General features: G+C 48.4%; 1 protein-coding gene across 2 annotated transcripts; it reads left to right on the top strand.

The window, feature by feature from the left end:
- The first annotated feature begins 4,970 nt into the window (after positions 1 to 4,970).
- Positions 4,971 to 10,756, top strand: slc34a2b (solute carrier family 34 member 2b). 2 transcript variants are annotated; one of them, XM_056277345.1, is made up of 13 exons: positions 4,971 to 5,064; positions 5,572 to 5,619; positions 5,723 to 5,857; positions 5,967 to 6,095; positions 6,319 to 6,462; positions 6,824 to 6,935; positions 7,064 to 7,259; positions 7,499 to 7,594; positions 7,976 to 8,087; positions 8,669 to 8,836; positions 9,143 to 9,259; positions 9,432 to 9,556; positions 9,674 to 10,756. In XM_056277345.1, the coding sequence occupies exons 2-13, from the start codon at positions 5,574 to 5,576 to the stop codon at positions 10,217 to 10,219; spliced, it is 1,926 nt and encodes a 641-aa protein (XP_056133320.1). In that variant the 5' UTR covers positions 4,971 to 5,064; positions 5,572 to 5,573; the 3' UTR covers positions 10,220 to 10,756. The 2 variants fall into 2 exon arrangements, with proteins under 2 accessions (XP_056133320.1, XP_056133319.1); XM_056277344.1 differs by having other exon boundaries at positions 5,720 to 5,857.
- The last annotated feature ends 12,893 nt before the right edge of the window (positions 10,757 to 23,649 follow it).

The following is a 23,649-nucleotide window of genomic DNA, read 5'->3' as shown; positions in this document are numbered from 1 at the left end:
GGCACCTCTAGGCAATCATTGACTCTGCTGTTATTATTCCCATAGAGAAGAGGGGGGGGGGGACACAACCAATAATGCCATGCCGACTTCATAGTCACATTGGGCTTTATGCCTGTTGAGAAACAAAAATAGGAAGAAAAAAAAAGCAAAAAAACAAAACAAAACACGCCAACTAATGAATCGTAGTGATAAAAAAACCCTCAGTAACTGAACTGTTTGATCATAGTGTGGGTGGAGGGGCACGCCGAGTGACATTCCAAAGGGCAAAGGCTGGGCTCAGCTGATCTTTCCATCATATGTGGGACTCATGAAATCTCGTGGGGGGGGGGGATAACCAATGCATTTAACCAAAGAGGTTAGTAAATGAATAACTGGGTGATATAACAAAGCCACAAGAAGATGCTTCGGTAACACTTTAGTATGGGGAACGTAGTCACCATTAATTAGATGCTTATTAGCATGCAAATTAGCAACATATTGGCTCTTAATTGGTCATTATTACGTACTCATTAATGCCTTATTCTGCATGGCCTTATTATACAACCAGTAAGCCATTAACTATGAGTTTTCCCTCTATAACCTCAGAATTATTGCTTATTAATAGTACCATCTCAATATGCTTTGCTTAGTATGGACTTTATAAGGTGGTAGTACCACAAGAAGAGTTATTCTCCCTTACTAACACTTAATGAATATGGTCTGTTCTTACATAACAAAACACAAAACTACAAGTGTTAATAGTGTTAAATTACTGTAAATTAAGTTTTTGTTACTTAGAATATGTTCCCCATACTAAAGTGACATCTTGATCATTACTAATTCACTAGTAATTAAGTTTTTTTATGTTCCCCATACTAAAGTGTTACCGATGCTTCTTCACATTTCACTGTAGGATGCACTTTTGGCCTTGGTCACAAACTTTAATACATTTGTATTTCTATGGCCTCTATTTGTGTATAAGTGGGGATGGGTCAAGTGCAAACGTACACACACCATGGGGAAAGAAATCCACAGTGTATAATCATTATACTGTAGACCAAATCCCTGCCTGAGCACATAAATAATTGGCAACCTCCAAGTGATGATAAGCTGATATTTAAGTTTTCTGCCGGATTCTTCTGTTTCTCTGATCTGCGTTGTACTTTGTGAATACCAGTGGAAAGTGGATGAATTAAGATAAGCTTATGGTAACAAGATCAAATAACATATTGTTTCGTGTTTAAAAAAAAAACAAAAAACAGAGTAATTGGTGTTGCAGAGTAACTTCCAGTACTATCATAAAATGCAAATTTGATTGATGGATTATGAAACCGACACACCTTATTTATCCGGTGTCTTGTGTTTTGTTTGTTTTGCCCTTTACATGTGCATGTACATGTGAATATATAAAAATCACAGCAGAAACGACATCTCTGCCGGAGTGCTGCTGTTTTTCACCAGGGGTGAAAACGGTTGCTGCTGCTGTTGTTGCTACAAGCCCTGTGATGATTTTTCCAGAAACATAAAGATACATTTAAAAAGGGAAAAAAAATTTCAGCTGTAAGAGGTAAAAAGAAACATTAATTTTTGAGACAAGATATTTGTATGGTAACAATAATGTAAAACAACAAATAATGGTTGCTGCCACTGAATAAAAGGATATTATTTTGTTATTATTATTGTTATCGTTATTATTATGCTATTATAATTAAGGATAAATAATTTTTGTTATCCATGGAGCTGACCTGCTCCAGATTTAATTGAACCTGTCTGTCAAACAGAACGTTTTCACGTTCCTTTTGATGGTCAAGTTTTTTTTTTTTTGCTTCATTGAGTATGTATGGGGTGCACCAGGGCTCAGTATTTAGACTCTTAATTTTTTCTTTATTTCCATTTTTTTGCTCCTTAGGGGTTCCTTTTTCCTGTCGCACTCAGTTGTATTTCTTTTACATCATGCAGTTACAGTAAGTATGTTTGTCTAGGATTGATTTTCCAACTTTGCAAATTGATCAAAACTAAAGTCTTTGTTACAAGCTCTGAACACTCACTCTCTTTCAACAAATTCAACTTTCAAATGGTGCTACTAATTCCTTCAGTCAGAGCTGGCAGAACAAAGACTGGCAGAGACTTGATCAATTTTGTATTTTAACTTAACCATACGAAACTTAAAAACAAAACTGAATTAGACATGATTTTATGTCACATAGTATCGACTTGTGTAAGTCCCTCTTTGCCTGGTATTGCTCTATATTGGGAAGAATTCTGCTGCCCAGTTATTAGCAGACTCAATTTAAATGCCAGATTGAAATAACAGGAAAAAAAATCACTGACAAGGGTTGTAACCTTGAACTGAAATATATTGTCAGTTCAGATACACTTTTACCAACTTTCTGAACCTTTCAATACATGAAGCACAACATCAAGCTGCAGTTATAATTTTACTGCAATGAGAATATAAGAACATCAATCGTGTTATCCAAAAAAAAAAGTATTTGCTCGATTTATTTCCAAAAGTAATATGCTGTGTTGTTATGACCATATCTTGAGCCATAAAGTTAGATTAATAAGGTATAAACATGCATGTGTGTATTTTTGTGTTTTTGTGTATGTGTGCTATCTAAGACACTATAAACGTGTGCCAGTGTGCCAGTGTGAGTTCAATCTAAAATGCAGCACGAGTCTGGGCTTGTATGTGTGTGTGTGTGTGTGTGTGTGTGTGTGTGTGTGTGTGTGTGTGTGTGTGTGTGTGTGTGTGTGTGTGTGTGTGTGTGTGTGTGTGTGTGTGTTTTGTGCACGTGTGCTATCTAAGACGCTATAAACGTGTGTGTGTGTGTGTGTGTGTGTGTGTGTGTGTGTGTGTGTGTGTGTGTGTGTGTGTGTGTGTGTGTAGGGGGGTTGAGTGTGTTTGTTAGAGTGTGAGTATGGACACAGTACTTGACATTCGTCAGTGAGGTTGTAGCATATACATTATTGACTGTTGCAAACTGTTCTCTTCTCTCACATATCTTTCCTCTCTCTGAATATTCTGAATATCTTATCCTTTCTCTTCTTCTCTGTGTGTGAATGGTGTGATGTGAGTCTCCGTTGTATGCACATGTAGTCTGTCCTCCTCCCAGGTCTCCATGGTGATGGTGGTCACTACCTGAACACTGCTTGGCATCCTCCTCATGACATTTTCTTTATATATATATATATACACACATACATATACATATATATATATACACATACATATATACACATACATATATATACACATACATATATATACATACATATATGTATATCTTATAAAGCCATATAATTATGTTACCTTGTTTCAATGTTATATCCTTCTATCACTGAAATGTGTGACTAATGTTTTGTTTTGTTTTTTTGGTGGTGGGGGGGTTGTCTACATGGTGATGGTGGTCACGTGGTTCAGGCCCTGGGCTGTTCCGGTGGCATCTGGACACTGCTTGGCATCCTCCTCATCATATTCTTCATCCATCCATCCATCCATCCATTATCCTTACTCAGGGTTGCAGGGATGTTGGAGCCTATCCCAGGAGTCACTGAGCGGCAGGCGGGCAGACATCCTGGACAGGCCGCCAGGCCATCACAGAACGCTACTAAAATGCCAGTGGGAAATGGTATACAGTATGACCTTTTTCCATATGGCTTCCTATGGAATATGGCTATATTCCTCATATATTTAATAATTCCATTATAATTCTGTTATCCTCTTTCAATGTTGTATTCTGTAAATTGTGTAAACACAACATCCATTGTACATTGTCCGTCTTGGGAGAGAGAGCCCTCCTCCGTTGCTCTCCCTGAGATTTCTTCCTATTGTTTCTCCCTGTTAAAGATTTGGTTTTTTTACAGCAAAACTGTCTAAGGACAGTGTTGATGTAAAGCCCACTGAGGCAAATTTGTAATTTGTGATAATGGGCTATACAAATAAAATTGACTTGACAGAATTATGGTTGACCCTGAATGATGGGGGGTATGAACAATGCATGCTTAAGCTGTTTTTGTTTTTGTTTGTCTGTTTGTTTGTTTGTTTGTTTGTTTGTTTGTTTGTTTTTGTCAAGGTGCAAATTATGTGGAGGTCAGGGGTCTGGGGGAGCTAAGCACCTGCAAAGATGCAACATTTTCTCATGAGGGGGTCTCTAAAGTTGAATCAAAGCATACTGTATATATCGGTATTTGAGTTTTTGATTATTGTGTTGGAGACGATTTCACAGCAAAACGCAGACAAGCGTGCTCAGTCAGGGATTTGGAATCACAAGATTTACTTTTCCAAGGCACGTTCAACATTCCCTAAAGGCATGGTGAGATTGAAATAAATCAAATGCTACAGTTATGGCTCACAGGTGGCCCAGAATGGCAAAGCTACAGTGATAATATTCCCGAGAATATTGGTGATGGGGTTACATATGAAACTTGCAAGACATGTCATCTTCCAGCTTTTTTTCAAAAGGGACCTGGACTTGAAGGGGGAAATATGTGGTTCCTGTAACCACCACAGGGGGGCAGTTTTCCCAAGATGATGACTGACTTTTAACATTGGTGTGTGCACAGTGCCTCAGTTCAGACTTAGGGGACCAAACTATCTTTTTCTTGTGTATTGAAAAAGAGATTGCTCTCATTACCCTGTCCGGCTTCAGCAATGGCCTATTTCATGTTTCTTTTAACGTGAATTAACAATGAATTCCTGATAAATATAAGGCTAACTGTGTTTTATTTTTTGTTTTGTTTTTTGTTTGTAGTTAATGCTCTTTATCAAAAACCTGCGTTCCCCTGTCATGCACCTCTCCACCACCTCTGCAACCTGGATAGCAGGCTCTGCCACGCTGCAGCCGGCGCGTGCCCTACATTCCATCAGGATGCATCCTGAGGTTACTGCTGTGTGCAGCCTGCATGAACTTTGAACGGGGGATTTGCAGGTTTGGTTCCAGCAGCTCTATAAAAGCAGCGGCGCGACGCCGGCCGTGCACAACAGGTGGCTCAGGTGCACAGCCCCCTACGTATAAAGGCTCATCCTCCTCACCGCTGCAGGTACCCACACTGAACAACAAGCACTCCGCTGCAGGCGTGTAGGTATGCTCCGTCCACCACCGGCCACCACACAACCACCAGCTGCACTGGTGGAAATGTCTTTTCTTTTTTTTTTCTTTTCTTTTAAAAATCCAATTAGAGTCTGTCTCTTAATAGGTTTTGAGAATTACAGGAGGATATTTGTAAACAACTGAAAACTTTCAACTGAATGCCTTTTTTTAACAAGGCATTCCATGTTGCTTTTGTGTCACAGCATTGTTTTCTTGGGGCGGGGGGGGGGTCGTAGCAGCTTTCTCTTAAAAAGGAGAACCTTCTTAGAATACTAAATACAAAGGCACAAAGCATCTCAATTTTCAATTTTGTTTTTTATTTTACGGACATTATCTTAGGGATGGATGCAGTCTGGCTGTGCATGTAACGCAGTGGCATTTTTTTTTTTTTGATCATTTAGAAAAATATTCTCAATTAATCATACTAACTTTGACATCATGATAGTTTGAAGCTGCCAGGCCCTTCTGATCTTCTGTAATGTGTTTTTCTACCATACAGCCATGGCTCCCAGACCAGAAGTGAGCACAGAATCGTCTTGCTCATTTGGTATGTCACTGTCACTGGAATCACCATGTAGTGTTGATACCCTGTCTTCTAATTTTTCCTTCCCTCCATCTTATTTTTCTTCTTCTCTGATCTCCATCAGAAGATGATAGTAACACTCCAGCCAAAGATTCGGCCGTTCTACCTGCTTACTCTACGACGGACCTGATGGCGAAGAATCCGGATGAGGAAGACCCCTGGGACCTCCCGGAACTGAAGGACACTGGGCTGAAATGGTCCGGTGAGGGAACTCACCATTCACACTGTAGAGTGATGTCAGGGTGTTTAAAGCCTCCGATTCCTACCAGAGGACCTTGCATCAACTCTTCTCTCTCTTCTTTCCTGAACAGAATTGGATACGAAAGGAAAGATTTTGAGAGTGCTGACTGCTATAATGAAATTGTGTCTGCTGCTGGGATTCCTCTACATGTTTGTGTGCTCGCTGGATGTCCTGAGTTCTGCTTTCCAGCTAGTCGGAGGTAATGTGAATGCGCCACAGCTTTTACCATGCTTATTGTTCAGTGTCATCTATTTACAATCATTCCTCACAAAAGCTATCCTTGTTATCACCGCACATTTGTTGTATTTGGTTAATCATGCAACAAAGCATTAGACTTTGGTCAACCTATGTATGAAATTGTTGAACTCATGTGGAGTGGTGTCTCCTGTGCTTGTGACCTGAGGATGTTTGTGTGCCTACAGGGAAGGCTGCCGGTGACATCTTTCAGGACAACGCTGTGTTGTCCAACCCTGTGGCTGGACTGGTGATTGGGGTGTTAGTCACAGTGCTAGTGCAGAGCTCCAGCACTTCCTCTTCAATTGTGGTCAGCATGGTGTCCTCTGGATGTGAGCGCACGCACACACACGCACACACACACACACACACACACACACACACACACACACACACACACACACACACACACACACACACACACACACACACACACACACACACGCACACACACATACACACACAAGCATGCATGTACACACACACACAAGCATGCACATACACAAACACACACAGGAACACACAAAGATGTTCAAACACTTGTGGGCACACATCCTTTACACTAACACCAAACACACATATATTCACTCATTTGCCCTAAGAGACACACAAGCACACTCGTCAAGCTTTAGTTTGTTATGGAATGATGTGATCTGATGTATTTTCCATGTTTTTTTGTTTTTTTGTTTTTAGTGTTAGAAGTCCAGTCTGCAGTGCCTATTATCATGGGTGCCAATATTGGTACCTCTGTTACCAACACCATTGTGGCCACCATGCAGGCAGGAGACAGAAATGAGTTTCGCAGGTATGTGGAAAGCATCTGGAAGGATATTTGCATTTTTCCACTTGAGAGGTTTAAATAACTTTTGTATGCAGTAGTCTGGGAACAGAGACTTGGAAAATGCTCATGAATTTAGTCCTTTTCTCTTGCAGGGCATTCGCTGGTGCCACTGTCCATGATTTCTTCAACTGGCTGTCTGTGCTGGTTCTTCTGCCTCTGGAGGTAGCCACAGGAGTCCTGTACAAACTCACCAAAGTCCTGATTGACTCTTTTAACATCCAGGGTGGAGAGAATGCCCCCGACCTTCTCAACGTCATCACAGACCCCCTCACCGACTCCATCATCCAGGTAACATTGCTCCCATTTACACATCATCATCATTTAAGCCCATTCAATCATTAACAGGGCTACATAAGTGGCACTTTTAAGTTAATAAAGATAATACATAGAAATCAATGAGTACGAAAGCATTGCATAAGAATTAATAGGTGCACAGATTTAAGAACTTTTCTTAATAAGTTAAAGTAAAATAACTGCAGGAAACACGCCCCTGACCTGCCCCCCCCCCCAATTTTCTCTTCCCTTAGCTGGACCAATCTGTTATCAGTGGCATTGCCACCGGTGACCCAGCAGCTAGAAACAAGAGTTTGATCAAAGTTTGGTGTAAAACTAAGACCAACACGGTAAGGAATCAACACCATCTTTATCAAGAGCAAAAATAATAATTGGTTTCATGCACATCAAACTGAGTTCATCTGTTAAGAGCTGTGTGCTTTTAAACATGAAAAACGAGGTGAAGCTAGAGCTCTGGTATGAGAAGTCGACCCTTTACAGCTGCGTTTCTGTCAATGATTGACAGCATAGCTTGCACTCTAGCCACCACGGTGCTGCTTTCAGATAATGCCGTCATACAAAATTCTGTTCGTAATACTTTGAGGTCATTGCGCTGCCTTATTTACAATTATTTGGCATTTGTGTTCTTTCACACTATTATTCTTTACTCTTAATATGCAATATAATGTTTTATTAATACCCATTTTTCTCTTTGATTTCTTTTATCTCAGACTTCCATAAATGTGACAGTAGATGAATGCCCATCTGGTGCCCACTGTTGGACTGATGGCTACTTCAACTGGACCCAGAAGAATGTGTCTGAGACCATCTACCTACAGAAATGTAAGTGTGCTCCGACGAGGGACTAGCCATGCCCACAAAACCATCTACAAAGTAATTAGGGTTACCCGATCCACCATGGCTCTTAGAAATATGAGAGAGTCATGCTGTCCCCGATCCTGAACCTCTGATATAGGGACAATGACTACTATTGAGCTCTTGCAGTGACTCAGCAAATGTCCACCCTAGCCTTTGCTGCCCACTCAATGGATCTATTCATTCTCTTTCCCTGAAGTACCTGGATCCAACTTGACCATAAAATGGACCACTGCTCCCAGACCTTTGACCAGCAATTAAAGGAAATTCTTTTGTTCTTGGTTCTAAAACAGTTCAAAAAAACAAAAAAAGAGAGAGAGAGGCCTATTTTTGGAGATCAAGCCCTGGCCTCTTGTAAATTCCCTTGCTGCTTTGGGGCATCTGCTGGGTCATTGCTTCTTGTACAGGTTCTGGTCAAGTTAAAAGCATGGACCGTTCCTTCCACAAAATGCTATTCTTGCTGTTATCTCAGGTCTGTTTATTGTATTATTACACAAATGAGGAAAGAGACCAATTTAATGTGAGACAGCTTTTACCATCCATTGCAGGTAACCATATCTTTGCTAATGCTAATCTGCCTGACCTGGCTGTGGGCCTCATCCTTCTCGCCCTGTCTCTACTCTTCCTCTGTACCTGCCTCATCCTCATCGTCAAGTTGCTCAACTCCATGCTGAAGGGACAGGTGGCTGTGGTCATCAAGAAGATTCTTAACACAGGTACATAGCGAGAAAAATAACAGAAAAAAAGAAGAAGAATGGGAGTTTTTCTACATACACTCATCCTGTTTGATAGTCAGCACACCTCCTTCCATAGTGGTGCTTGATGAGCAACACAGGTAAAGCCACCCTGTCACTTGTAGCTCACCTCCAGGTACACCAGCCCTGTTGTGTGACTGTCAAGGCTCAGGCACAAGTGTTGTTCAATCTTACTTGGTGTGGTCATATGGTCACGATGTGTGCATGACCATACTATGTTTCTCTTCTTCGTCTCGGTGGTTACATCATGTACTTTTCTCTGTCCAGACTTCCCGTTCCCCTTCGGGTGGGTCACCGGCTACCTTGCCATCGCAGTAGGAGCAGGAATGACCTTCATTGTTCAGAGCAGCTCTGTCTTCACCTCAGCTATAACTCCTCTTGTTGGTAAGACAGTTTAGGCCATTATTTATATAATAATAAAAAAGATTTACCCAACATCTCATTATGTAATGAAATTTAGAGCTAAACTACCAGTGTACACACCTTGTTCGTCATAGGGTTATTTTTTATGCTGGTGTACCATGTCTTTTCTCTTATTGTAAATTTCTTTCATCAGGTATTGGTGTTATTAGCCTGGAGAGAGCCTATCCTTTGACACTGGGGTCAAATATTGGTACCACTACAACTGCCATACTTGCTGCTATGGCTAGCCCTGGAGAAACACTAGCCAACTCGCTGCAGGTTAGTTGCAATGAAAGGTTTGCATGTGTGTGGGTATGATTATTGTGTTTGTGTTGAAGCCTGACTGACTGATAGCCCGGTCTGAATCTGATTGACTCTATTTGTGTCCCTTTTCAGATTGCACTTTGTCATTTCTTCTTTAACATCATGGGTATCCTCCTGTGGTTCCCAATCCCCTTCATGCGGGTCCCCATCAGGCTGGCCCGAGGACTGGGCAACCATACAGCCAAATACCGCTGGTTTGCTGCATTTTACCTCATCCTTTGCTTTTTGGTGTTGCCAGTAACTGTTTTTGGCCTGTCGCTAGCTGGCTGGCAGGTGATGGTTGGTGTTTGTGTGCCACTCGCTGTTTTGGCAGTCTTTGTAATCATTGTCAATGTGATGCAGTCCCGCTGCCCCCACTACCTGCCCAGTGGGCTGCGCAACTGGGACTTTTTGCCCCGCCCCCTGCACTCCATGGCCCCCTGGGATGCTGTCATTACCTCTGTTACGGGCTTCTGTCACAGACGGTGCTGTCCCTGCTGCAAGTGCTGCAAGTGCTGCAAATGTGTCGAAGATGAGGAGACTGTGATGGACAGGAAGAAGAGTCTGGAAATGTATGATAATCCAGCAATGTCCAAGGACGGAGAGCCAGAGCATGTTGTCTATGCAACTCATCTTTAACTCAACTGTAAAGCCAATGTTCACTACTGTATGTAGAAGAAGCACTCTATGATAAGACCGATTTGTAAAATTTGTAATTTTTACACTTTTCTCAGGTCGTAGTTTATTAATGATTCCCTATTTACAGTATGGATGAAATACTTTGGCACTAAAATTTTTCATGCTGCATAATGCCACCAAAAGTGTTTAATATGTATCGCGTATTATTGTTATTATTGTTATTATTACTGGTTCCTATGACATATTTGCACCTATCATGATATTTGATATTAATTTGCCACTTTGTTTTCAGTCTCATTGTCACACGAAATACTCTCCACTTTGCACAACATGTTCTAATTCATCAATCTATGGCTTAGCAACATTTACAATATTTAACCTGTTTTTATATCGTTATTCATACAGTCTATAGAAGTGGTATCAACTTATGTAAGTGGTTAACCTGAATTGTCATTGAAATGTTCCACTGTAACTTTTATTTGTTATTCTGTAGTATTTAAGCATATATGATATTTGTAAATAAAAAATTATCATTTGTAAAGTTCTACGTTATTGTTTGTTTTATATTAAGCCGTGACAAAAGAAATTATTTCAGCATTTTCCGTGTAAATTATTGCATTAGCAATAACATAATGTGATAAGCTTAGCAAGTGTAAGTAATTTCAAATGACCAATTAGTACACAATAGCGATTTATTGGTTCAAAATCTAGGGATGAAAATGAAAGCTATACCTAAGCCATCGAAGAAGAACTGGGAATTTGTGAGGATCAGAGGACTTGGGCACGGTGGCCTTGCCTCACAGCAAGAAGGTCCTGGGTTTGAACCCAAGGCCATCTCAGGTCCTTTCTGTGTGGAGTTTGGATGTTCTCCCCGTGTCTGCATGGGTTTCCTCCGGGTGCTCCGGTTTCCTCCCACCATCAAGAAGACCCAAAAATGTTTGGGTTAATACTTCTGCCTGTGCCCCTGAGCAAGGCAATGGAAAGAAGAACTGGAGTTGGGCCCCGGGCATTGCAGCTGCCCACTGCTCCTATACAATAGGAGTGGTTAAATGCAGTGAACAAATTTCATTGTAAGAATACAATTATTTGTAAGAATACAATGACCAAATAGTGTGGATTTCTTTCTCTTCTTTTCTCTTCTTCTTCTTATAGGCCCCAGGCAAGTGGGTCTTGGTGAGACTGAATATCAACTGTTGCCTGTTGGCCTATCTGATGTGCCTTTGGACAGTAACTCGTTGAGGGAGGGACTTTGATAACCCTGTGACCCTGCAGAGTCCGGTGACGGTCTGCCCCTCCTACAACACAATCAACACATGGCTTGTCTTCCCTGCTACCCCACCCCCATTATCTTCATTTATAGGGTCCGGGACCACACCATGCACTTAAAGTATGTGGTGGACATGAAATGAAATGTGTTATGATCAAGGTGAGAGACAGCTACACCAATTATTTTATTGTTGTCCTTATTATTTTATTACCACTAATGCCCACTGTGCCTCTGTTGTAAAGTTATATATTATATATATTTATATATATTTACTGCAAACCGTACTGATAAAGTTATATAATTGTAAGTGCACGGCAGGTCCATTCGTTTGAGGTGCAGCTTTGATGTTTTGCATACTCTCACAATGAAGTATGCTGACGAGGCATAAACTATTTCATTTAGAATCCATTATATTCATGTATAGCAGCAAGTGATAAGTGAATTGCATAAAAAGTCATTTGCTTATTAAATCAAACTGCAATTTCAAAATTATTCAGTTCTCAAAATTTGCTAGGCTACATCTGCAGATTTGAAAGCTGGGGACAAACAAAGCAGTGTGGTGTGAATTTGCCTTGCCTTGGGGCTGCACGGTGGCCCAGTGGTTAGCCCTGTAGCCTCACCGCAAGAAGGTTCTGGGTTCAAACCCCAGGCCATCCCAGGTCCTTTTTGTGTGGAGTTTGCATATTCTCCCCGTGTCTGCGTGGGTTTCCTTCGAGTGCTCCGGTTTCTTCCCACCATCAAAAAGACATGCATGTTAGGGTTAATACTCTTGTCTGTGTCCCTGACCAAGGCAATGGAAAGAAGAACTGGAGTTGGTCGCTGGGCACTGCAGCTGCTCACTGCTCCTATACGATAGGATGGGTTAAATGCAGAGAACGAATTCATTCTAAGAATAGGATGACAAAATAAAGCGGCTTCTTTCTTCTTTCTTACCGGTCAGTGAACGGTCCACTCTTGAAGCTGAATTCCTATTCCTGCCATAGTATCTCCTCCGTATTAATGGCTTAGGGTGAAAACAGTCTAGCTATGGTGTCAATTAACAAATACAGAGGAAACCTTTATCTCTGCATGTGGCAAGGCGAAGAGCCATACCAAAAATTGGGTGGACCGCTATACCAAAGTCCATCCAAGCAGAGTTGGGAGAACCAGGGCCAGCAAATCACACCTAACAGTGTCATTTGCTCCACCCCTGTAGTAAACCAGTTGATTTTATCCACACCACTCTTTAGCAAGGTAAGGTGAAATCAGCTTGTTAAATGCATTTGTTGGACAAATACACGGTTAGGATTTCCAATTGCTAGACCCACGTGTCCCACCTCTGATGCCAAGAGAACGTCAATAAAGCACATTTAATATATCATGGTTTTAACATCATTCATTTTTAGTTCAAGGTCACTTCGAATCTCTGTCAAGATTTAATCCTCAAAATGTTATGCAAGCAGTGGTTGCCAATATGAATCTAAGACGTTTGATAATGACAGCCACACTAAATGAGCTCTTTTCTTTCTGAATATTCATCAGGTTGTCTGCCAGCCAAAACCTCAGAGGAGCTGTTTCTTACTGTAATAGAGGAGCCCGAGGCATGCTGTCCCTCTTTGCACTGCCTCTAACATTTTCCAGTCATAATTCATTACAATCACTTAGTTTTCAGTGTCATGCATGTAGTAAGTGTGGTATTGAGATCTGTATTTTTAGCTAAATATTGAGTTAGAGCGTGCACTTGTTACAAGTCATGTTCTCATAGGTCAAGATCTCACCTTGAATTCATCAACCAACAGCAGTCAAGAAAACTACTCTTAAACATTGATTTTTTTTAATTCTAAATTCAAACATTACTTAAGTATTTTATCTTCCATTCTGGAAGATAGAGCCCTCCTCTGACGTTTTCCTGATCTGCCCCCCCCCCTTTTTTTTTTTTAAATTTTCACCTGTTTTTCTCCCCAATTGTACTCATCCAATTACCCCACTCTTCAGAGCCGTCCCGGTTGCTGCTCCACCCCCTCTGCCGATCTGGGGAGGGCTGCAGGCTACATAACTTCCGGTTTCTACTGCAGCGGTCATAGCAGTTTCCCGTTTGTTGGCGTGTGCTATTGACCATGGTGTGGAGTTAGAAAACAACGAGACAGGAGACATGAGAGTAGACGTAGTCGAGGTAGTTTACTAGCTCCAACTTAGCATGTCATACATTTAGACAACGACACTGAACTCTGAACCGGAAGCGGAAGTGCATTATCTGACCCCTCGCCTTAAAGGTACCTTAAAGGTACACCGTCCTCTTAGGTGAATGTCTCCCGTTACATAGATGTGGGTCACCACACAGGCTCCCCCAGAATTCACCTACACAAAACAATGCAAAACAGCAAAAGTGCAAGTCATGAACATAAAAATAGACTCTACAACAGAACAGTCAATGACATAGTGCAAAGTCACGGGGAAAACAGGTGACGAGTCGGGGGGCGGACCCTGCGGCCATAACGGCTGCGCTTCACAGGAGGGGAAACAGATGGGGCCGAAACCCGGGCCATAGGCGGGGCCGAAGCAGGAACAGAGGCAGGTGCCGGGGCCGACCTAGGAGGGCGCCCCCGCCGCGGGGGTAGGGCCAATTGCATTGGCTCCCCAATGTCCAAGTGAGCGGGCTTGAGACGGTCTATAGCGACCCGCTCTGGCCTGCCCCCCATGTCCACCACAAAGTTCTTATCCCCCGCCTCCAGGACGCGGAAGGGCCCGTCGTATGGGGGCTGCAGCGGGGACCGATGGCTGTCGTGCCTAATGAAGACGTACTTCGCCGATGGCAGATCCTTGGGGACGTAGGACCGGGGGAGGCAGTGTTGAGACATCGGAACGGGAGCGAAGGCACCGGCAGCGCTCCGGGACGCACTGAGGTGAGAGGCGGCCGACCAGGGAGCCGTAGCAACCGGAAGAAACTCCCCCGGAACCCACAGGGGCTGGCCATACACCAGCTCAGCGGAGGAGGTCTGGAGGTCTTCCTTCGGGGCCGAACGCAGGCCAAGCATGACCCACGGGAGCCGGTCCATCCAGTCGCAGCCAGTGGGGCTTGCCCGCAGAGCGGCTTTCATGTCCCGATGGAACCGCTCACAAAGTCCGTTGCTCTGCGGGTTGTACGCCATAGTGCGGTGGATCTTCACCCCCAGGTGCTCAGCGACCGCCGTCCAGAGCTCCGAGGTAAACTGGGAGCCCCGGTCACTCGTGATGTCACCAGGCGTGCCGAAACGGGCCACCCAGCAGCCGATGAACGCCCGTGCTACCTCTGCTGCCGTCGTGGAGGACAAGGGAATAGCCTCTGGCCACCTGGTGGCCCTGTCCACAATAGTGAGGAGGAACGTATAACCACGGGAGGGGGGCAGGGGACCCACCAGGTCAACATTGACGTGGTCAAACCGCCTCTCTGGAACCACAAATGGCGCCAAAGGGGCCTTGGTATGGCGGTGCACCTTGGCGCGTTGGCACGCCACACACGAGCCGGCCCAGGCTCTAACATCCTTACGGAGCCCAGGCCAAACGAACTTGATGCTCACCAGCTTGGTCGAGGCCTTCACTCCCGGGTGGGAAAGGCCGTGGACGGTGTCGAAAACTCGGCGCCGCCAGGAAGTAGGCACCAGGGGGCGCGGTTGACCGGTGGAGATGTCACAGAGGAGGGTGGTGTTGGCCGCGTCGAACGTCACGTCCTCCAGCCGTAGCGCCATAGGGGTCGACCGGTAGTCTTGAACGGTCGCGTCCTTGGCTTGGTCCGCTGCCATAGCGGCATAGTCGAGTCCCAAGTGAACGGCGTTAACAACCGCCCCTGAAAGGCAGTCGGCGACGAAGTTATCCTTGCCCGACACGTGTTGTATGTCCGTGGTAAACTCGGAAACCGCCGCGAGATGGCGCTGCTGACGCCCAGACCACGGTTCTGAGGTTTTGGCCATACAGAACGTCAGCGGTTTGTGGTCCATGAAAGCGGTGAACTGTCGGCCCTCCAATAGGAACCTAAAGTGTCTGGTTGCGAGGAAGAGACCCAGTAGTTCCCTATCAAAGGTGCTGTATTTGCGCTCGCTCTCACGGAGTTGTTTACTGAAGAACGCCAACAGCTGCCAGCCCCCCCCCCCCACCCACTGCTCACACACGGCCCCCATGGCGTAGTCGGAGGCATCCGTTGTAAGGGCTATGGGGGTGGCAGGCGACGGGTGAGCTAGCAGCGCAGCGTTGGCCAGCGCGGTCTTGGCGGCCACAAAAGCCTCGTCCATCCCCGAAGACCAGTCCAGCTCGGCCTTAGACTTCTTACCCCGCAGGGCCTCATTCAGGGGACGCATGATGTGGGCGGCACGGGGCAGGAAACGGTTATAAAAGTTCACCATGCCCAGGAATTCCTGCAGCGACTGTACAGTGCGGGAGCGGGGGAACATGGTGACAGCCTCAACCCTGGCAGGGAGGGGAACGGCCCCCTGTGGAGTGATGTGGTGCCCGAGGAAGGTGATGGACGACTCCCCGAACTGACACTTAGCTGGGTTGATGATGAGGCCGTGTTCGCTGAGCCTGTCGAACAGCTGTCTGAGGTGCGTCATGTGTTCCTCCGCCGATGCGCTGGCCACGAGGATGTCGTCTAAGTACACAAACAAAAATGGCATGTCACGGAGCACAGAATCCATAAGGCGCTGAAACGTCTGCGCCGCCCCTTTAAGGCCAAAAGGCATACATAAGAACTCAAAGAGCCCAAAGGGTGTGATGACAATCGTTTTTGGGACATCCAGTGGGTGGACCGGCACTTGGTGATATTCCCGCACAAAGTCGATTTTGGAATAGATGGCAGCGCCCGCCAGGTGGGTAGAGAAATCTTGTATGTGCGGTATGGGGTATCGGTCGGGGGTCGTGGCATTGTTTAGGCGACGGTAGTCCCCGCACGGGCGCCAACCCCCGTCGGCCTTAGTAACCATGTGAAGAGGGGAAGCCCACGGGCTGTCAGAACGGCGGACAATGCCGAGGCGCTCCATAGTCGAAAACTCCTCCCTGGCTATTGCGAGCTCGGCCGAGTCGAGGCGTCGGGCCCGGGCGTAAACTGGGGGGCCCACTGTGGTAATATGATGTTCCACGCCGTGCTTGGCCACCGCCGAGGAGAAGGTGGGTGTGGTGAGCTCGGGGAAATTTGCGAGCAGGCGTTGGTAGGGATCCCCGGTGGAGTGTGTTAGCGAGGCACAGCGCTCCAGCCCCCCCAAGCGTGCAGGGGTATGACGCAAAAGAGACGGCATCAATCACGCGACAGTTTTTAACATCCACCAGCAGGTTGAAAGCACAGAGGAAATCCGCACCTAGGAGCGGGGTGGATACAGCAGCCATCACAAAGTCCCAGCCGAAACGTTGGCCGCCAAAACACACTTCCACATGTCTGATACCGTACGTCCGAATGGACGTGCCGTTGGCGGCGTCCATCTGGGGGCCGTGACTGTCGGTCATCGTGTCCACAGCTTGTGCTGGTAGTATGCTGCGTTGAGCGCCAGAGTCAACCAGCAGCCGCCGGCCCGACAAGGAGTCTCTGATGAACAACAACTTGCAGTCACGGCCGGCGCCCATAGCCGTTAACGAGCGCCGGCCTTGGCGTTTCCCTGAACCCTGTAACTGCAGGGTTTGCGACACTGTTTTGCTTTTGCCCCAAACCTGGCATGGTAATAACAGAGCCCGTCGTCAGGTTGGCGGCGGGCTGTCCCCGCAGCCGCGGTGTCCATATAGTCGTACACAGGTGGTGGTGGGGCGGTCTTGTGGGGTAGCAGGGCATGCACAGACTGTTGCCGGTTGGCCAGGAAAACCCTGTCTGCTTCAGCAGCCAGAGAACGGTAGTCCTTGGAGGCGGCGAGAGGAGAACTGGCCAGCGCTGTGCGTACAGGTGCGGGGAGCTGCCTCAGAAAAATGTGTGTGAAAAGAAAGGCCGGATCAGCCGATCCCAGCACAGACAGCATTTTTTCCATTAACTCAGACGGTTTGCCGTCGCCGAGGCCATTCGGGGACAGTAAACGGTCTGCCTTCTCCAGCTCCGACAGTTCAAATAGTTTCAGGAGGAATGTCTTTATAGCATCGTACTTGCCAGCAGCTGGCGGAGCTTCCAACAGTGTCATTGCTCGCGCCGTTGTCGATGCGTCTAACGCCGCCACTACGTGGAAGTACTGCGTTGCATCCTGCGTTATCCCTCTCAGCTGGAACTGGGCTTCCACATGTTGAAACCACGGCCGTGGATTATGCTGCCAAAAGTCGGGTAGCTTCACAGTAGCGGCGTAAATGCTAGCGTTAGCAATAGCCATGTTGTTAGCACCGGCGTCGAGAGCGGGTACCGCGGCAGCATTATTCCCGGCGTCTTCGTTGTCAGACATACTCGTATTAGTAGTTCGATCACATCGGGGTCACCAATGTGGAGTTAGAAAACAACGAGACAGGAGATGCGAGACAGGAGATGTGAGAGTAGACGTAGTCGAGGTAGTTTACTAGCTCCAACTTAGCATGTCATACATTTAGACAACGATACTGAACTCTGAACCGGAAGCGGAAGTGCATTATCTGACCCCTCGCCTCTTCCCTTAAAGGTACACCGTCCTCTTAGGTGAATGTCTCCCGTTATATAGATGTGGGTCACCACAATGGCACATTTTTCGCGATGCCTGCAAGGTTTGCCATGGATAAATGTCAACGACATGCACAGAATTGTCGACAAACTTTCACCTGCACCTACCAGCAAACGGGTGAAAAGTTTCAAGTTGTACATATAAAGTCACGGCCACAATTCCGTCCGTCCGCTCATCCTCATAATTGTGAACGACCTGCACAGAATTGTCGACAAGTTCTGGGAGTCGTCAGCCTCGGCTTGGTTCGCCCAGACAGAAGCGCAGTTCGCATTGCGGGAAATCACCGCGGACGCCACAAAATACTATTATGTGGTGCCGGCTCTCGGCCGTTCAACAGCAACAAGAGTGGTGAGGGGAGCCTCCTCAGAAATCCTCCGCAGCAGGATAAATACAAGACACTCAAGGCTCACCTGTTTTAAAACTTTTGAACTTCCGGGCGCTGAGCGGGCCAGTCGGCTTTTCTCTCTACAAGGCCTCGGTGACAGTAAAGCCGTCGGAATTTATGGACAGGATGCTGGATCTCCTGGGAGAGCACAAGCCCGACTTCCTCTTCATATCCAACTCTTTCTGCGACAGCCGCCTTCTCGGGTACGAGCTGCTTAGCCAATACCCCCGTCACTGATATTATTTTCCTGGCTAGTCAACAGCACTGCGCGGCCGCGTTTTTTCCCGCCCAAACATTTTCACCTCTGCCCGGAGACACAACAGAACAGCCGCTCCTCAACGGCGGCAGGACCACGGCATGTGTTTTTACCACGCAAAGTTTGGACCCAAGGCCTAGCGGTGCCGATCTCCATGCAGTTTCAGCGCGGCGGGAAACGCCGGGGTCGGCGCTCAGGATGTGCGTCGGCCGAACTAGCAGGCTGTGGTGATCCACATCTATATATCGAGAGACATTCACCTAAGAGGACGGTGTACCTTTAAGGGAAGAGGCGAGGCGTCAGATAATGCACTTCCGCTTCCGGTTGACAGTCAGTTCAGTGTCGTTGTCGAACGTATGACATGCAAAGTTGGAGCTAGTAAACTACCTCGACTACGTCTACTCTCACGTCTCCTGTCTCGTTGTTTTCTAACTCCACATTGGTGACCCCGACGTGATCTAACTACTGATACGAGTATGTCTGACAACGACGACGCCGGTGCTAACAACATGGCTATTGCTAACGCTAGCATTTACACCGCTACTGTGAAGCTACCCGACTTTTGGCAGCATAATCCACGGCCGTGGTTTCAACATGTGGAAGCCCAGTTCCAGCTGAGAGGGATAACGCAGGATGCAACGCAGTACTTCTACGTAGTGGCGGCGTTAGACGCATCGACAACGGCGCGAGCAATGACGCTGTTGGAAGCTCCGCCAGCTGCTGGCAAGTACGATGCTATAAAGACATTCCTCCTGAAACTATTTGAACTGTCGGAGCTGGAGAAGGCAGACCGTTTACTGTCCCCGAATGGCCTCGGCGACGGCAAACCGTCTGAGTTAATGGAAAAAATGCTGTCTGTGCTGGGATCGGCTGATCCGGCCTTTCTTTTCACACACATTTTTCTGAGGCAGCTCCCCGCACCTGTACGCACAGCACTGGCCAGTTCTCCTCTCGCCGCCTCCAAGGACTACCGTTCTCTGGCTGCTGAAGCAGACAGGGTTTTCCTGGCCAACCGGCAACAGTTTGTGCATGCCCTGCTACCCCACCAGACCGCCCCACCACCACCTGTGTACGACTATATGGACACCGCGGCTGCGGTGACAGCCCGCCGCCAACCTGACGACGGGCTCTGTTATTACCATGCCAGGTTTGGGGCAAAAGCAAAACGGTGTCGCAAACCATGCAATTACAGGGTTCAGGGAAACGCCAAGGCCGGCGCTCGTTAACGGCTATGAGCGCCGGCCGTGACTGCAAGCTGTTGTTCATCAGAGACTCCTTGTCGGGCCGGCGGCTGCTGGTTGACTCTGGCGCTCAACGCAGCATACTACCAGCACAAGCTGTGGACACGATGACCGACAGTCACGGCCCCCAGATGGACGCCGCCAACGGCACGTCCATTCGGACGTACGGTATCAGACATGTGGACGTGTGTTTTGGCGGCCGACGTTTCGGCTGGGACTTTGTGATGGCTGCTGTATCCACCCCGCTCCTAGGTGCGGATTTCCTCTGTGCTTTCAACCTGCTGGTGGATGTTAAAAACTGTCGCGTGATTGATGCCGTCTCTTTTGCGTCATACCCCTGCACGCTTGGGGGCGCTGGAGCGCTGTGCCTCGCTAACACACTCTCCACCGGGGATCCATACCAACGCCTGCTCGCAAATTTCCCCGAGCTCACCACACCCACCTTCTCCTCGGCGGTGGCCAAGCACGGCGTGGAACATCATATCACCACAGTGGGCCCCCCAGTTTACGCCCGGGCCCGACGCCTCGACTCGGCCAAGCTCGCAATAGCCAGGGAGGAGTTTTCGACTATGGAGCGCCTCGGCATTGTCCGCCGTTCTGACAGCCCGTGGGCTTCCCCTCTTCACATGGTTACTAAGGCCGACGGGGGTTGGCGCCCGTGCGGGGACTACCGTCGCCTAAACAATGCCACGACCCCCGACCGGTACCCCATACCGCACATACAAGATTTCTCTACCCATCTGGCGGGCGCTGCCATCTATTCCAAAATCGACTTAGTGCGGGGGTATCACCAAGTGCCGGTCCACCCACTGGATGTCCCAAAAACGGCTGTCATCACACCCTTTGGGCTCTTTGAGTTTTTACGTATGCCTTTCGGCCTTAAAGGGGCGGCGCAGACGTTTCAGCGCCTTATGGATTCTGTGCTCCGCGACATGCCATTTTTGTTTGTGTACTTAGACGACATCCTCGTGGCCAGCGCGTCGGCGGAGGAACACATGACGCACCTCACACAGCTGTTCGACAGGCTCAGCGAACACGGCCTCATCATCAACCCAGCTAAGTGTCAGTTCGGGGAGTCGTCCATCACCTTCCTCGGGCACCACATCACTCCACAGGGGGCCGTTCCCCTCCCTGCCAGGGTTGAGGCTGTCACCATGTTCCCCCGCCCCCGCACTGTACAGTCGCTGCAGGAATTCCTGGGCATGGTGAACTTTTATAACCGTTTCCTGCCCCGTGCCGCCCACATCATGCGTCCCCTGTATGAGGCCCTGCGGGGTAAGAAGTCTAAGGACGAGCTGGACTGGTCTTCGGGGATGGACGAGGCTTTTGTGGCCGCCAAGACCGCGCTGGCCAACGCTGCGCTGCTAGCTCACCCGTCGCCTGCCGCCCCCATAGCCCTTACAACGGATGCCTCCGACTACGCCGTGGGGGCCGTGTGTGAGCAGTGGGTGGAGGGGGGCTGGCAGCCGTTGGCGTTCTTCAGTAAACAACTCCGTGAGAGCGAGCGCAAATACAGCACCTTTGATAGGGAACTACTGGGTCTCTTCCTCGCAACCAGACACTTTAGGTTCCTATTGGAGGGCCGACAGTTCACCGCTTTCGTGGACCACAAACCGCTGACGTTCTGTATGGCCAAAACCTCAGAACCGTGGTCTGGGCGTCAGCAGCGCCATCTCGCGGCGGTTTCCGAGTTTACCACGGACATACAACACGTGTCGGGCAAGGATAACTTCGTCGCCGACTGCCTTTCACGGGCAGTTGTTAACGCCGTTCACTTGGGACTCGACTACGCCGCTATGGCAGCGGACCAAGCCAAGGACGCGACCGTTCAAGACTACCGGTCGACCCCTACGGCGCTACGGCTGGAGGAAGTGACGTTCGACGCGGCCAACACCACCCTCCTCTGTGACATCTCCACCGGTCAACCGCGCCCCCTGGTGCCTACTTCCTGGCGGCGCCGAGTTTTCGACACCGTCCATGGCCTTTCCCACCCGGGAGTGAAGGCCTCGACCAAGCTGGTGAGCGTCAAGTTCGTTTGGCCTGGGCTCCGTAAGGATGTTAGAGCCTGGGCCGGCTCGTGTGTGGCGTGCCAACGCGCCAAGGTGCACCGCCATACCAAGGCCCCTTTGGCGCCGTTTGTGGTTCCAGAGAGGCGGTTTGACCACGTCAATGTTGACCTGGTGGGTCCCCTGCCCCCCTCCCGTGGTTATACGTTCCTCCTCACTATTGTGGACAGGGCCACCAGGTGGCCAGAGGCTATTCCCTTGTCCTCCACGACGGCAGCAGAGGTAGCGCGGGCGTTCATCGGCTGCTGGGTGGCCCGTTTCGGCACGCCTGGTGACATCACGAGCGACCGGGGCTCCCAGTTTACCTCGGAGCTCTGGACGGCGGTCGCTGAGCACCTGGGGATGAAGATCCACCGCACTACGGCGTACAACCCGCAGAGCAACGGACTTTGTGAGCGGTTCCATCGGGACATGAAAGCCGCTCTGCGGGCAAGCCTCACTGGCTACGACTGGATGGACCGGCTCCCGTGGGTCATGCTCGGCCTGCGTTCGGCCCCGAAGGAAGACCTCCAGACCTCCTCCGCTGAGCTGGTGTATGGCCAGCCCCTGCGGGTTCCGGGGGAGTTTCTTCCGGATGCTACGGCTCCCTGGTCGGCCGCCTCTCACCTCAGTGCGTCCCGGAGCGCTGCCGGTGCCTTCGCTCCCGTTCCGATGTCTCAACACTGCCTCCCCCGGTCCTACGTCCCCAAGGATCTGCCATCAGCGAGGTATGTCTTCATTAGGCACGACAGCCATCGGTCCCCGCTGCAGCCCCCATACGACGGGCCCTTCCGCGTCCTGGAGGCGGGGGATAAGAACTTTGTGGTGGACATGGGGGGCAGGCCGGAGCGGGTCGCTATAGACCGTCTCAAGCCCGCTCACTTGGACATTGGGGAGCCAATGCAATTGGCCCTACCCCCGCGGCGGGGGCGCCCTCCTAGGTCGGCCCCGGCACCTGCCTCTGTTCCTGCTTCGGCCCCGCCTATGGCCCGGGTTTCGGCCCCATCTGTTTCCCCTCCTGTGAAGCGCAGCCGTTATGGCCGCAGGGTCCGCCCTCCGACTCGTCACCTGTTTTCCCCGTGACTTTGCACTATGTCATTGACTGTTCTGTTGTAGAGTCTATTTTTATGTTCATGACTTGCACTTTTGCTGTTTTGCATTGTTTTGTTTAGGTGAATTCTGGGGGGGCCTGTGTGGTGACCCACATCTATATATCGAGAGACATTCACCTAAGAGGACGGTGTACCTTTAAGGGAAGAGGCGAGGCGTCAGATAATGCACTTCCGCTTCCGGTTGACAGTCAGTTCAGTGTCGTTGTCGAACGTATGACATGCAAAGTTGGAGCTAGTAAACTACCTCGACTACGTCTACTCTCACGTCTCCTGTCTCGTTTTTTTCTAACTCCACAAGGCTGCACTTCATCAAAGACACCATTTCTGTACGGCGGTTCCTGTGTGTAGAAGAGCGTCCTGCCCGCATCGAGAGTAGACATCCTGTCCTGCGGGTATGCCCCCCCACACACACGCACCCTTGGAAGCCGCTAACGGCAGCCCCGTCTGCACTTACGGCACTAGGTATACGTGGAGATGTGTTTCGGAGGACAGCGGTTCGGTTGGGACTTTGTCACAGCA

Source organism: Lampris incognitus, chromosome 3 (genome assembly GCF_029633865.1).
Source record: "Lampris incognitus isolate fLamInc1 chromosome 3, fLamInc1.hap2, whole genome shotgun sequence".
Lineage (NCBI taxonomy): Eukaryota > Metazoa > Chordata > Actinopteri > Lampriformes > Lampridae > Lampris > Lampris incognitus.
This window is presented reverse-complemented; position numbering and strand designations above follow the sequence as displayed.

What these genes read in the sequence shown, in the direction of transcription:
- slc34a2b (XM_056277344.1), top strand. Translation starts at nt 5,574, where the DNA reads ATGGCTCCCAGACCAGAAGTGAGCACAGAATCGTCTTGCTCATTTG. An exon ending in CACTGGGCTGAAATGGTCCG is followed by an intron (nt 5,858 to 5,966) that starts GTGAGGGAACTC and finishes TTTCCTGAACAG; the next exon opens with AATTGGATACGAAAGGAAAG. An exon ending in CAAGAAGATTCTTAACACAG is followed by an intron (nt 8,837 to 9,142) that starts GTACATAGCGAG and finishes TTCTCTGTCCAG; the next exon opens with ACTTCCCGTTCCCCTTCGGG.